The sequence below is a fragment of the Heptranchias perlo genome, unplaced genomic scaffold, assembly GCF_035084215.1.
Source record: "Heptranchias perlo isolate sHepPer1 unplaced genomic scaffold, sHepPer1.hap1 HAP1_SCAFFOLD_360, whole genome shotgun sequence".
Classification (NCBI taxonomy): Eukaryota; Metazoa; Chordata; class Chondrichthyes; order Hexanchiformes; family Hexanchidae; genus Heptranchias; species Heptranchias perlo.
This window is the reverse complement of record NW_027139372.1, coordinates 257,227-270,371: the sequence shown is the minus strand read 5'-3', so window position 1 is coordinate 270,371 and position 13,145 is coordinate 257,227. Positions and strand designations below refer to the sequence as shown.

General features: G+C 55.7%; 2 protein-coding genes across 2 annotated transcripts in view; one reads left to right on the top strand and one right to left on the bottom strand.

Annotated features, from left to right (window-relative positions):
- Nucleotides 1–1,652: 1,652 nt before the first annotated feature.
- LOC137311570 (uncharacterized PE-PGRS family protein PE_PGRS54-like) lies at nucleotides 1,653–7,065 on the bottom strand (the record flags this gene model as incomplete). Its single annotated transcript, XM_067978701.1, has 2 exons — nucleotides 7,026–7,065; nucleotides 1,653–3,381 (listed from the first exon to the last, which is right to left on the bottom strand). Coding segments are annotated over exons 1-2 (1,769 nt in total), but the record flags the coding sequence as incomplete, so codon positions are not given.
- A 224-nt stretch (nucleotides 7,066–7,289) lies between these two features.
- LOC137311569 (MAP kinase-activating death domain protein-like) overlaps nucleotides 7,290–13,145 on the top strand; it is a 150,407-nt gene continuing 144,551 nt past the window's right edge. Inside the window, 3 exon segments of the mRNA XM_067978700.1 lie at nucleotides 7,290–7,589; nucleotides 8,296–8,427; nucleotides 12,486–12,599. Of these exon segments, the coding sequence (XP_067834801.1) occupies nucleotides 7,293–7,589; nucleotides 8,296–8,427; nucleotides 12,486–12,599 (543 nt within the window). The 5' untranslated portion in view covers nucleotides 7,290–7,292.

The following is a 13,145-nucleotide window of genomic DNA, read 5'->3' as shown; positions in this document are numbered from 1 at the left end:
ATAATTTTCCAAAATTCTCTGGACTCGGCAAAGGTCCCGGCAGATTGGAAAACTGCTAATGTAACACCCTTATTTAAAAAGGGTAGTAGGCAGAAGGCTGGAAATTATAGACCAGTTAGCCTAACATCTGTGGTGGGTAAAATTTTGCAGTCTATTATTAAGGAGACAGTAGCGGAACATTTGGATAAACATAATTTAATAGGACAAAGTCAGCATGGCTTTACGAAGGGGAAGTCATGTCTGACAAATTTGCTTGAGTTCTTTGAGGATATAACGTACAGGGTGGATAAAGGGGAACCAGTGGACGTAGTGTATTTAGACTTCCAGAAGGCATTCGACAAGGTGCCACATAAAAGATTATTGCTCAAGATAAAGAATCACTGGATTGGGGGTAATATTCTGGCATGGGTGGAGGATTGGTTATCTAACAGGAAGCAGAGAGTTGGGATAAATGGTTCATTCTCGGACTGGCAACCAGTAGCCAGTGGTGTTCCACAGGGGTCGGTGCTGGGTCCCCAACTCTTTACAATCTATATTAACGATTTAGAGGAGGGGACCGAGTGTAACATATCAAAGTTTGCAGATGATACAAAGGTGGGAGGGAAAGTAGAGAGTGAGGAGGACATAAAAAACCTACAAGGGGATATAGACAGGCTGGGTGAGTGGGCGGAGATTTGGCAGATGCAATACAATATTGGAAAATGTGAGGTTATGCACTTTGGCAGGAAAAATCGGAGAGCAAGTTATTATCTCAATGGCGAGAAACTGGAAAGTACTGCAGTACAAAGGGATCTGGGGGTCCAAGTGCAAGAAAATCAAAAAGTTAGTTTGCAGGTGCAGCAGGTGATCAAGAAGGCCAACGGAATGTTGGCTTTTATTGCTAGGGGGATAGAATATAAAAACAGGGAGGTATTGCTGCAGTTATATAAGGTATTGGTGAGACCGCACCTGGAATACTGCATACAGTTTTGGTGTCCATACTTAAGAAAAGACATACTTGCTCTCGAGGCAGTACAAAGAAGGTTCACTCGGTTAATCCCGGGGATGAGGGGGTGGACATATGAGGAGAGGTTGAGTAGATTGGGACTCTACTCATTGGAGTTCAGAAGAATGAGAGGCGATCTTATTGAAACATCTAAGATTGTGAAGGGGCTTGATCGGGTGGATGCGGTAAGGATGTTCCCAAGGATGGGTGAAACTAGAACGAGGGGGCATAATCTTAGAATAAGGGGCTGCTCCTTCAAAACTGAGATGAGGAGAAACTTCTTCACTCAGAGGGTGGTAGGTCTGTGGAATTTGCTGCCCCAGGAAGCTGTGGAAGCTACGTCATTAAATAAATTTAAAACAGAAATAGACAGTTTCCTAGAAGTAAAGGGAATTAGGGGTGACGGGGAGCGGGCAGGAAATTGGACATGATTTTAGATTTGAGGTTAGGATCAGATCAGCCATGATCTTATTAAATGACGGAGCAGGCTCGAGGGGCCAATTGGCCTACTCCTGCTCCTATTTCTTATGTTCTTATGTTCTCTGTATCAGTCATCCTGCAGTGTCCAACTCCCTCCCATGCGCATGCTCTCTCGATACCCTGCAGTGTCCAACACCCCCAACCCCCATCTACACCCTGCAGTGTCCAACAACCCCCCCATCTATACCCTGCAGGGCCCGTGCCCCCCGTGCCTTGCGGTGCCCGTGCCCCCCGTGCCTTGCGGTGCCCGTGCCCCCCGTGCCTTGCGGTGCCCGTGCCCCCCGTGCCTTGCGGTGCCCGTGCCCCCCGTGCCTTGCGGTGCCCGTGCCCCCCGTGCCTTGCGGTGCCCGTGCCCCCCGTGCCTTGCGGTGCCCGTGCCCCCGTGCCTTGCGGTGCCCGTGCCCCCCGTGCCTTGCGGTGCCCGTGCCCCCGTGCCTTGCGGTGCCCGTGCCCCCCGTGCCTTGCGGTGCCCGTGCCCCCCGTGCCTTGCGGTGCCCGTGCCCCCCGTGCCTTGCGGTGCCCGTGCCCCCCGTGCCTTGCGGTGCCCGTGCCCCCGTGCCTTGCGGTGCCCGTGCCCCCCGTGCCTTGCGGTCCCCGTGCCTTGCGGTGCCCGTGCCCCCCGTGCCTTGCGGTGCCCGTGCCCCCCGTGCCTTGCGGTGCCCGTGCCCCCCGTGCCTTGCGGTGCCCGTGCCCCCCGTGCCTTGCGGTGCCCGTGCCCCCCGTGCCTTGCGGTGCCCGTGCCCCCCGTGCCTTGCGGTGCCCGTGCCCCCCGTGCCTTGCGGTGCCCGTGCCCCCCGTGCCTTGCGGTGCCCGTGCCCCCGTGCCTTGCGGTGCCCGTGCCCCCCTGCGGTGCCCGTGCCCCCCTGCGGTGCCCGTGCCCCCCTGCGGTGCCCGTGCCCCCCTGCGGTGCCCGTGCCCCCCTGCGGTGCCCGTGCCCCCCTGCGGTGCCCGTGCCCCCCTGCGGTGCCCGTGCCCCCCTGCGGTGCCCGTGCCCCCCGTGCCTTGCGGTGCCCGTGCCCCCCGTGCCCTGCGGTGCCCGTGCCCCCCGTGCCCTGCGTTGCCCGTGCCCCCCGTGCCCTGCGTTGCCCGTGCCCCCCGTGCCCTGCGTTGCCCGTGCCCCCCGTGCCCTGCGTTGCCCGTGCCCCCCGTGCCCTGCGTTGCCCGTGCCCCCCGTGCCTTGCGTTGCCCGTGCCCCCCGTGCCTTGCGTTGCCCGTGCCCCCCGTGCCTTGCGTTGCCCGTGCCCCCCCGTGCCTTGCGTTGCCCGTGCCCCCCCGTGCCTTGCGTTGCCCGTGCCCCCCGTGCCTTGCGGTGCCCGTGCCCCCCCGTGCCTTGCGGTGCCCGTGCCCCCCCGTGCCTTGCGGTGCCCGTGCCCCCCCGTGCCTTGCGGTGCCCGTGCCCCCCCGTGCCTTGCGGTGCCCGTGCCCCCGTGCCTTGCGGTGCCCGTGCCCCCCGTGCCTTGCGGTGCCTGTGCCCCCCGTGCCTTGCGGTGCCCGTGCCCCCCGTGCCTTGCGGTGCCCGTGCCCCCCGTGCCTTGCGGTGCCCGTGCCCCCCGTGCCTTGCGGTGCCCGTGCCCCCCGTGCCTTGCGGTGCCCGTGCCCCCCGTGCCTTGCGGTGCCCGTGCCCCCCCGTGCCTTGCGGTGCCCGTGCCCCCCCGTGCCTTGCGGTGCCCGTGCCCCCCCGTGCCTTGCGGTGCCCGTGCCCCCCCGTGCCTTGCGGTGCCCGTGCCCCCCCGTGCCTTGCGGTGCCCGTGCCCCCCCGTGCCTTGCGGTGCCCGTGCCCCCCGTGCCCTGCGGTGCCCGTGCCCTGCGGTGCCCGTGCCCTGCGGTGCCCGTGCCCTGCGGTGCCCGTGCCCTGCGGTGCCCGTGCCCTGCGGTGCCCGTGCCCCCGTGCCCTGCGGTGCCCGTGCCCCCGTGCCCTGCGGTGCCCGTGCCCCCCGTGCCTTGCGGTGCCCGTGCCCCCCCGTGCCTTGCGGTGCCCGTGCCCCCCCCGTGCCTTGCGGTGCCCGTGCCCCCCCCGTGCCTTGCGGTGCCCGTGCCCCCCCCGTGCCTTGCGGTGCCCGTGCCCCCCCCCGTGCCTTGCGGTGCCCGTGCCCCCCCCGTGCCTTGCGGTGCCCGTGCCCCCCCCGTGCCTTGCGGTGCCCGTGCCCCCCCCCCCGTGCCTTGCGGTTCCCGTGCCCCCCCCCGTGCCTTGCGGTTCCCGTGCCCCCCCCCCCCGTGCCTTGCGGTTCCCGTGCCCCCCCCCCCCGTGCCTTGCGGTTCCCGTGCCCCCCCCCCCGTGCCTTGCGGTTCCCGTGCCCCCCCCCGTGCCTTGCGGTTCCCGTGCCCCCCCCCGTGCCTTGCGGTTCCCGTGCCCCCCCCCGTGCCTTGCGGTTCCCGTGCCCCCCCCGTGCCTTGCGGTTCCCGTGCCCCCCCCGTGCCTTGCGGTTCCCGTGCCCCCCCCGTGCCTTGCGGTGCCCGTGCCCCCCCCGTGCCTTGCGGTGCCCGTGCCCCCCCCGTGCCTTGCGGTGCCCGTGCCCCCCCCCGTGCCTTGCGGTGCCCGTGCCCCCCCCGTGCCTTGCGGTGCCCGTGCCCCCCCCGTGCCTTGCGGTGCCCGTGCCCCCCCCCGTGCCTTGCGGTGCCCGTGCCCCCCCCCCGTGCCTTGCGGTGCCCGTGCCCCCCCCGTGCCTTGCGGTGCCCGTGCCCCCCCCGTGCCTTGCGGTGCCCGTGCCCCCCCCGTGCCTTGCGGTGCCCGTGCCCCCCCCCGTGCCTTGCGGTGCCCGTGCCCCCCCCCCCCCGTGCCTTGCGGTGCCCGTGTCCCCCCCGTGTGTAAGAAAGTTTTTCCTCATGTCGCCTTTGATTCTTTTGCCAATCACCTTAAATCTGTGTCCTCTGGTTCTCAACCCTTCTGCCAATGGGAACAGTTGCTCTTTGTTTACTTTATCTCAATCCTTCATGGGGATTTTGAACACCTCTGTCAAATCTCCCTTCAACCTTCCCTGCCATAAGCAGAACAACCCCAGCTTCCCCAGTCTATCCACGTAAATGAGGCTCCTCATCACTGGAACCCATTCTAGTAAATCTTTCCTGTGCCCTTATCTTTCCTAAAGTGCGGTGCCCAGAACTGGACACGATACTCCAGCTGTGGCCGAACCAATGTTTTATAAAGGTTCATCATGACTTCCTTGCTTTTGTACTCTATGCCTCTATTTATAAAGCCCAGGACCCCGTATGCTTTTTTAACTGCTTTCTCAACCTGTCCTGTCACTTTCAAAGATTTGTGCACATAATACCCCCAGGTCTCTCTGTTCCTGCACCCCCGTTAGACTTGTACCATTTAGTTTATATTGCCTCTCCTTGTTCTTCCTACCAAAATGTATCACTTCGCACTTCTCTGCATTAAATTTCATCTGCCATGTGTCCGCTCATTCCACCAACCTGTCTCTATCCTCTTGAAATCTATCACTATCCTCCTCACTGTTGACTACCCTTCCAAGATTTGTGTCATCTGCAAATTTTGAAATTGTGTCCTCTACACCCAAGCCCAAGTCATTAATATATATCAAGAAAAGCAGTGGTCCCAGCACTGACCCCTGGGGAAAACCACTGTACACCTCCCTCCAGTCCGAAAAACAACCGTTCACCACTACTCTCTGTTTCCTGTCACTCAGCCAATTTTGTATCCATGTTGCTACTGCCCCCTTTTATTCCATGGGCTTCAGTTTTGATGATAAGCCTATTATGCGGCACTTTATCAAACACCTTTAGAAAGTCCATTTACACAACATCAACTGCATTGAACCTCATCAACCCTTTAACAAATCCATGCTGGCTTTCCTTAATTAACCCACTCTTGTCCAAGTGACTATTAATTCTGTCCTGGATTATCATTTGTAAAAGTTTCCCCACCACTGAGGTTAAACTGGCCTGTAGTTGCTGGGTTTATCCTTACACCTTTTTTTGAACAAGGATGTAATATTTGCAATTCTCCAGTCCTCTGGCACCACCCCCGTATCTATGGATGTTTGGAAGATTATGGCCAGTACCTCTGCAATTTCCACCCTTCCCTCAGCAACCTAGGATGCATCCCATCCGGACCGGGTGACTTATCTACTTTAAGTACAGCCAGTCTTTCTAGTACCTCCTCTTTATCAATTTTTAGCCCATCCAACATCTCAACTATCTCTCCTTTTGCTGTGACTTTGGCAGCATCTTCCTTGGTAAAGATGCAAAGTACTCATTTAGTACCTCGGCCATCCCCTCTGCCTCCATGAGCAGATCTCCTTTTTGGTCCCTAATCAGTCCCACCCCTCCTCTTACTACCCATTTACTGTTTAGATGCCTGTAGAAGACTTGGATTCCCTTTTATGTTGGCCGCCAGTCTATTCTCATGCTCTCTCTTTGCCCCTCTTATTTCCTTTTTCACTTCCCCTCTGAACTTTCGTTATTCAGCTTGATTCTCACTTGCATTATTAACCTGACATCTGTCATATGCCCCCTTTTTCTGCCTCATCTTACTCTCTATCTCTTTTGTCATCCAGGGAGCTCTGGCTTTAGTTGCCCTACCTTTCTCCCTTGTGGGAATGTACCTAGACTGTACCCGAACCATCTCCTCTTTAAAGGAGATGTTCAATTACAGTTTTGCCTGCCAATCTTTGATTCCAATTTACCCGGGCCAGATCTGTTCTCAACCCATTGAAATTGGCCCTCCTCCAATTGAGTATTTTTACTCTAGATTGCTCCTTGTCCTTTTCCATAACTAATCTAAACCTTATGATACTATGATCACTGCTCCCTAAATGATCCCCCACTGACACTTGCTCCACTTAACCCAACTCATTTCCCCAGAACCAGATCCAGCAATGCCTCCTTCCTCACTGGGCCAGAAACGTACTCGGTGGAGCAATTAAACTCGGGGTGGGCAAGAGGCCAGAATTGGAGGAATGCAGAAATCTCTGAGCGTTGTAGGGCTGGAGGAGGTTACAGAGATCCCGGAGGGTTGTAGGGCTGGAGGAGGTTACAGAGATCTCGGAGGGTTGTAGGGCTGGAGGAGGTAACAGAGATCTCGGAGGGTTGTAGGGCTGGAGGAGGTTACAGAGATCTCGGGGGGTTGTAGGGCTGGAGGAGGTTACAGAGATCTCGGGGGGGTTGTAGGGCTGGAGGAGGTTACAGAGATCTCGGAGGGTTGTCGGGCTGGAGGAGGTGACAGAGATCTCGGAGGGTTGTAGGGCTGGAGGAGGTTACAGAGATCTCGGGGGGGTTGTAGGGCTGGAGGAGGTTACAGAGATCTCGGAGGGTTGTAGGGCTGGAGGAGGTTACAGAGATAGGGAGGGGCGAGGCCATGGAGGGATTTGAACAAAAGGATGAGAATTTTAAAATTGAGGTGTTGGTGGACTATGAGCCAGTGTAGGTCAGCGAGCACAGGGGTGATGGGGGGAAAGGGACTTGTTGCAAATTAGGATATAGGCGTATTGTATGTGTGATATCACAGTGCGTTCTGTTGTTGAATGGTCAGATTGGAGATCGGTAAACCACACTGTGCTCTTTGAGGCTGGAGTTGCGTGTTAACATGAGAGGAGCTGACTGGCACCCAGCAAGGGATAGCTCTGGGGATTGGGCGCCATCTTCTGACTGCCTTGGTCATCTTGCCACTCCTGTTTGCTGGAGCTGGGCTGCCTCACAAACTGGGGGCTGTAACTGCCGGGAAAAACAGATGTAATCTCCCGGGCGATCCCGGGGTGCCAGGACGATCCCGCTGACCCGAGGGGCACCAAGAGGTCGGAATCTCAAGCCTGCTTCCTGCCACGCCCAGTATGACGAGATGGTTCCTATTCCCTTTTGTAGAGACACAATGTGGAGGCTCTTCACCGGCTCCCTGACCGTGGACGAGAAGTCGAGTGTCATCCTGCATGATGTGCGAGAGATCGAGTCCTGGATCTACAGACTCCTGCATTCCCCCGTGCCTGTCCCCGGCCAGAAGAGGGTAGACGTGGAGATACTGCCCCGGGAGCTCCAGCCGGCCCTCACCTTCGCTCTGCCGGACATGGCCCGCTTCACCACCGTAGACTTCCCCCTGCACCTGCCTCTCGAACTGCTCGGAGTGGAGCCCTGTCTCCAGGTGCTCAGCTGCATCCTACTGGAACACAAGGTGAGGAGGAGGGGGGGGGGGGGGGCAGGAGAGGGAGGAGGGGGGTGGGAGGCGAGGGGGTGCAGGGGACGTGGGTTCAACTCTAGTTCACATTAAACCATGACGGGACGAGGTGGGGGGGGGGTCATGCGTTCAAGCTGGTGAAAGCATGGTTGCTGCGAGGAAGATCTTCACAGATTGATGACTGTATGGGATGCAGTTCTGCGTAGGATAGTGGAAGCAAGCAAGCTTAGGTTCAATTGGATGGGCGGGCTTTCCTCGGCTGTGTTTCCTGACTATCCCTGGCATTTGGTTAGTCGGCACCGTGTCGTTCCTTCAGGGCTCTGTCTGTGGACCGGAGGGACTGCGATCTGATCTACGTGGTGTTTGATGACACTTTTTCGGGTTTTGTCCTGTTCGTGGTCCAATTAATCCCACTGCAAGAAGGCGTGTCCCCCTTAGACTGCAGGGGGGCCAAGCCCTGGTCCCTGCAGGATGCCCCGTCTAGCAGTGCATTTGAGAACCAGCAGCTTTGTATTCATGTGGCAAGTTCCTCCGAGCCTCACTCAGCCCTGGAATTCAATTCGACAACTGCAAGTGTGTGAAACAAATGCCAGAGCTGCTCGACTGCTGGATTGGCAGTGACTTGGATGCATATTGGGCGTTGAGTTGGATCCATGGGCTGCGGTGCACTGCGTTGGTGACCTCTGCTTCTGTTTGCTCACAGGTAGTGCTGCAGTCCCGTGACTACAATGCGCTCTCGATGAGTGTAATGGCATTTGTTGCGATGATTTACCCGCTGGAGTACATGTTTCCGGTTATCCCCTTGCTTCCCACCTGCATGGCCTCAGCAGAACAGGTATGGGGGACAGTGGGGAAACTGTTGTTAAACTGAAGTCAAGAGTCCCACTCTCTGTACAGTCCGTGATATGGTAGAGTGTTCATGGGCAGTGGAAGGTGAATAAATGCATGGATAGAGAGTCTGTGATATGGTAGAGTGTACATGGGCTATGTATCCTCTGTGTAATGGTGGGGTGGAGGTGCGGTTTATACTCTAATGGTGGGGTGGAGGTGATGTTTATACTCTAATGGTGGGGTGGAGGTGCGGTTTATACTCTAATGGTGGGGTGGAGGTGCGGTTTATACTCTAATGGTGGGGTGGAGGTGATGTTTATACTCTAATGGTGGGGTGGAGGTGATGTTTATACTCTAATGGTGGGGTGGAGGTGCGGTTTATACTCTAATGGTGGGGTGGAAGTGCGGTTTATACTCTAATGGTGGGGTGGAGGTGAGGTTTATACTCTAATGGTGGGGTGGAGGTGAGGTTTATACTCTAATGGTGGGGTGGAGGTGCGGTTTATACTCTAATGGTGGGGTGGAGGTGAGGTTTATACTCTAATGGTGGGGTGGAGGTGCGGTTTATACTCTAATGGTGGGGTGGAGGTGAGGTTTATACTCTAATGGTGGGGTGGAGGTGCGGTTTATACTCTAATGGTGGGGTGGAGGTGAGGTTTATACTCTAATGGTGGGGTGGAGGTGAGGTTTATACTCTAATGGTGGGGTGGAGGTGAGGTTTATACTCTAATGGTGGGGTGGAGGTGCGGTTTATACTCTAATGGTGGGGTGGAGGTGCGGTTTATACTCTAATGGTGGGGTGGAGGTGCGGTTTATACTCTGTAATGGTGGGGTGGAGGTGCGGTTTATACTCTAATGGTGGGGTGGAGGTGCGGTTTATACTCTAATGGTGGGGTGGAGGTGAGGTTTATACTCTAATGGTGGGGTGGAGGTGCGGTTTATACTCTAATGGTGGGGTGGAGGTGCGGTTTATACTCTAATGGTGGGGTGGAGGTGCGGTTTATACTCTAATGGTGGGGTGGAGGTGCGGTTTATACTCTAATGGTGGGGTGGAGGTGATGTTTATACTCTAATGGTGGGGTGGAGGTGCGGTTTATACTCTAATGGTGGGGTGGAGGTGCGGTTTATACTCTAATGGTGGGGTGGAGGTGCGGTTTATACTCTAATGGTGGGGTGGAGGTGCGGTTTATACTCTAATGGTGGGGTGGAGGTGAGGTTTATACTCTAATGGTGGGGTGGAGGTGCGGTTTATACTCTAATGGTGGGGTGGAGGTGATGTTTATACTCTAATGGTGGGGTGGAGGTGCGGTTTATACTCTAATGGTGGGGTGGAGGTGCGGTTTATACTCTAATGGTGGGGTGGAGGTGAGGTTTATACTCTAATGGTGGGGTGGAGGTGCGGTTTATACTCTGTAATGGTGGGGTGGAGGTGAGGTTTATACTGTAATGGTGGGGTGGAGGTGAGGTTTATACTCTAATGGTGGGGTGGAGGTGCGGTTTATACTCTAATGGTGGGGTGGAGGTGAGGTTTATACTCTGTAATGGTGGGGTGGAGGTGCGGTTTATACTCTGATGGTGGGGTGGAGGTGAGGTTTATACTCTAATGGTGGGGTGGAGGTGCGGTTTATACTCTAATGGTGGGGTGGAGGTGAGGTTTATACTCTAATGGTGGGGTGGAGGTGCGGTTTATACTCTAATGGTGGGGTGGAGGTGCGGTTTATACTCTAATGGTGGGGTGGAGGTGCGGTTTATACTGTAATGGTGGGGTGGAGGTGAGGTTTATACTCTAATGGTGGGGTGGAGGTGCGGTTTATACTCTAATGGTGGGGTGGAGGTGCGGTTTATACTCTAATGGTGGGGTGGAGGTGCGGTTTATACTCTAATGGTGGGGTGGAGGTGCGGTTTATACTCTAATGGTGGGGTGGAGGTGCGGTTTATACTCTAATGGTGGGGTGGAGGTGCGGTTTATACTCTAATGGTGGGGTGGAGGTGCGGTTTATACTCTAATGGTGGGGTGGAGGTGAGGTTTATACTCTAATGGTGGGGTGGAGGTGCGGTTTATACACTAATGGTGGGGTGGAGGTGAGGTTTATACTCTAATGGTGGGGTGGAGGTGAGGTTTATACTCTAATGGTGGGGTGGAGGTGAGGTTTATACTCTAATGGTGGGGTGGAGGTGCGGTTTATACTCTAATGGTGGGGTGGAGGTGAGGTTTATACTCTAATGGTGGGGTGGAGGTGAGGTTTATACTCTAATGGTGGGGTGGAGGTGAGGTTTATACTCGAATGGTGGGGTGGAGGTGCGGTTTATACTCTAATGGTGGGGTGGAGGTGCGGTTTATACTCTAATGGTGGGGTGGAGGTGAGGTTTATACTCTGTAATGGTGGGGTGGAGGTGCGGTTTATACTCTAATGGTGGGGTGGAGGTGCGGTTTATACTCTAATGGTGGGGTGGAGGTGCGGTTTATACTCTAATGGTGGGGTGGAGGTGCGGTTTATACTGTAATGGTGGGGTGGAGGTGAGGTTTATACTCTAATGGTGGGGTGGAGGTGCGGTTTATACTCTAATGGTGGGGTGGAGGTGCGGTTTATACTGTAATGGTGGGGTGGAGGTGAGGTTTATACTCTAATGGTGGGGTGGAGGTGCGGTTTATACTCTAATGGTGGGGTGGAGGTGCGGTTTATACTCTAATGGTGGGGTGGAGGTGAGGTTTATACTCTAATGGTGGGGTGGAGGTGCGGTTTATACTCTAATGGTGGGGTGGAGGTGCGGTTTATACACTAATGGTGGGGTGGAGGTGCGGTTTATACTCGAATGGTGGGGTGGAGGTGCGGTTTATACTCTAATGGTGGGGTGGAGGTGCGGTTTATACTCTAATGGTGGGGTGGAGGTGCGGTTTATACTCTAATGGTGGGGTGGAGGTGCGGTTTATACTCTAATGGTGGGGTGGAGGTGCGGTTTATACTCTAATGGTGGGGTGGAGGTGAGGTTTATACTCGAATGGTGGGGTGGAGGTGAGGTTTATACTCTAATGGTGGGGTGGAGGTGAGGTTTATACTCTAATGGTGGGGTGGAGGTGAGGTTTATACTCTAATGGTGGGGTGGAGGTGCGGTTTATACTCTAATGGTGGGGTGGAGGTGCGGTTTATACTCTGTAATGGTGGGGTGGAGGTGCGGTTTATACTCTAATGGTGGGGTGGAGGTGAGGTTTATACTCTAATGGTGGGGTGGAGGTGAGGTTTATACTCTAATGGTGGGGTGGAGGTGAGGTTTATACTCTAATGGTGGGGTGGAGGTGAGGTTTATACTCTAATGGTGGGGTGGAGGTGAGGTTTATACTCTGTAATGGTGGGGTGGAGGTGAGGTTTATACTCTAATGGTGGGGTGGAGGTGCGGTTTATACTCTAATGGTGGGGTGGAGGTGCGGTTTATACTCTAATGGTGGGGTGGAGGTGATGTTTATACTCTAATGGTGGGGTGGAGGTGCGGTTTATACTCTAATGGTGGGGTGGAGGTGCGGTTTATACTCTAATGGTGGGGTGGAGGTGATGTTTATACTCTAATGGTGGGGTGGAGGTGCGGTTTATACTCTAATGGTGGGGTGGAGGTGAGGTTTATACTCTAATGGTGGGGTGGAGGTGAGGTTTATACTCTAATGGTGGGGTGGAGGTGAGGTTTATACTCTAATGGTGGGGTGGAGGTGAGGTTTATACTCTAATGGTGGGGTGGAGGTGAGGTTTATACTCTGTAATGGTGGGGTGGAGGTGAGGTTTATACTCTAATGGTGGGGTGGAGGTGCGGTTTATACTCTAATGGTGGGGTGGAGGTGCGGTTTATACTCTAATGGTGGGGTGGAGGTGCGGTTTATACTCTAATGGTGGGGTGGAGGTGCGGTTTATACTCTAATGGTGGGGTGGAGGTGAGGTTTATACTCTAATGGTGGCGTTGAGGTGAGGTTTATACTCTGTAATGGGGTGGATGTGAGGTTTGTGCCCCATGTGTGTTGAATGGTGTGCCTGTTGAGCGATCACTGACACTGACCATCCATTTCTTGTTCCTCAGCTGCTGCTTGCTCCAACCCCCTACATCATTGGGGTTCCAGCCAGTTTCCTGCTCTATAAGTCTGATTTCAGGATGCCGGATGACGTGTGGCTCATCGACCTGGATGCTAACAAGGTAAAGAGCTGCCGACAGAGGTGGAATTCCAAGTGCTGGGCACTGTGGGGAATCTGCCAGGAGGTTCTTGAATTGACGTTGATGAAATTCATTCAGGGTGAGAACTTTCCTTATTCTGCAGTCGGGTGTTCACCAACCATCACTCCCAGTAGTGCTGCTTTGGCTCACACCAGAACCTGTGAGGCCCTTCACTGGCCATTGCCCTAAGCATACCCCTTTCCAAAACCTCGAAAGACTAGGACACCAGTCTGAGTGTCTTAACTCAGTGGTAGCACCCTCGCCTTTGAGTCAGTCGTGGGTTCAAGGACCACTCCAGAGCTTTGAGCACGTAATGCAGGCTGACACTCCAGTGCTGAGGGAGCGCTGCGGTGTCGGAGGGCCAGTACTGAGGGAGAGCTGCACTGTCGGAGGGCCAGTACTGAGGGAGCGCTGCACTGTCGGAGGGCCAGTACTGAGGGAGCGCTGCACTGTCGGAGGGCCAGTACTGAGGGAGCGCTGCACTGTCGGAGGGTCAGTACTGAGGGAGCGCTGCACTGTCGGAGGGCC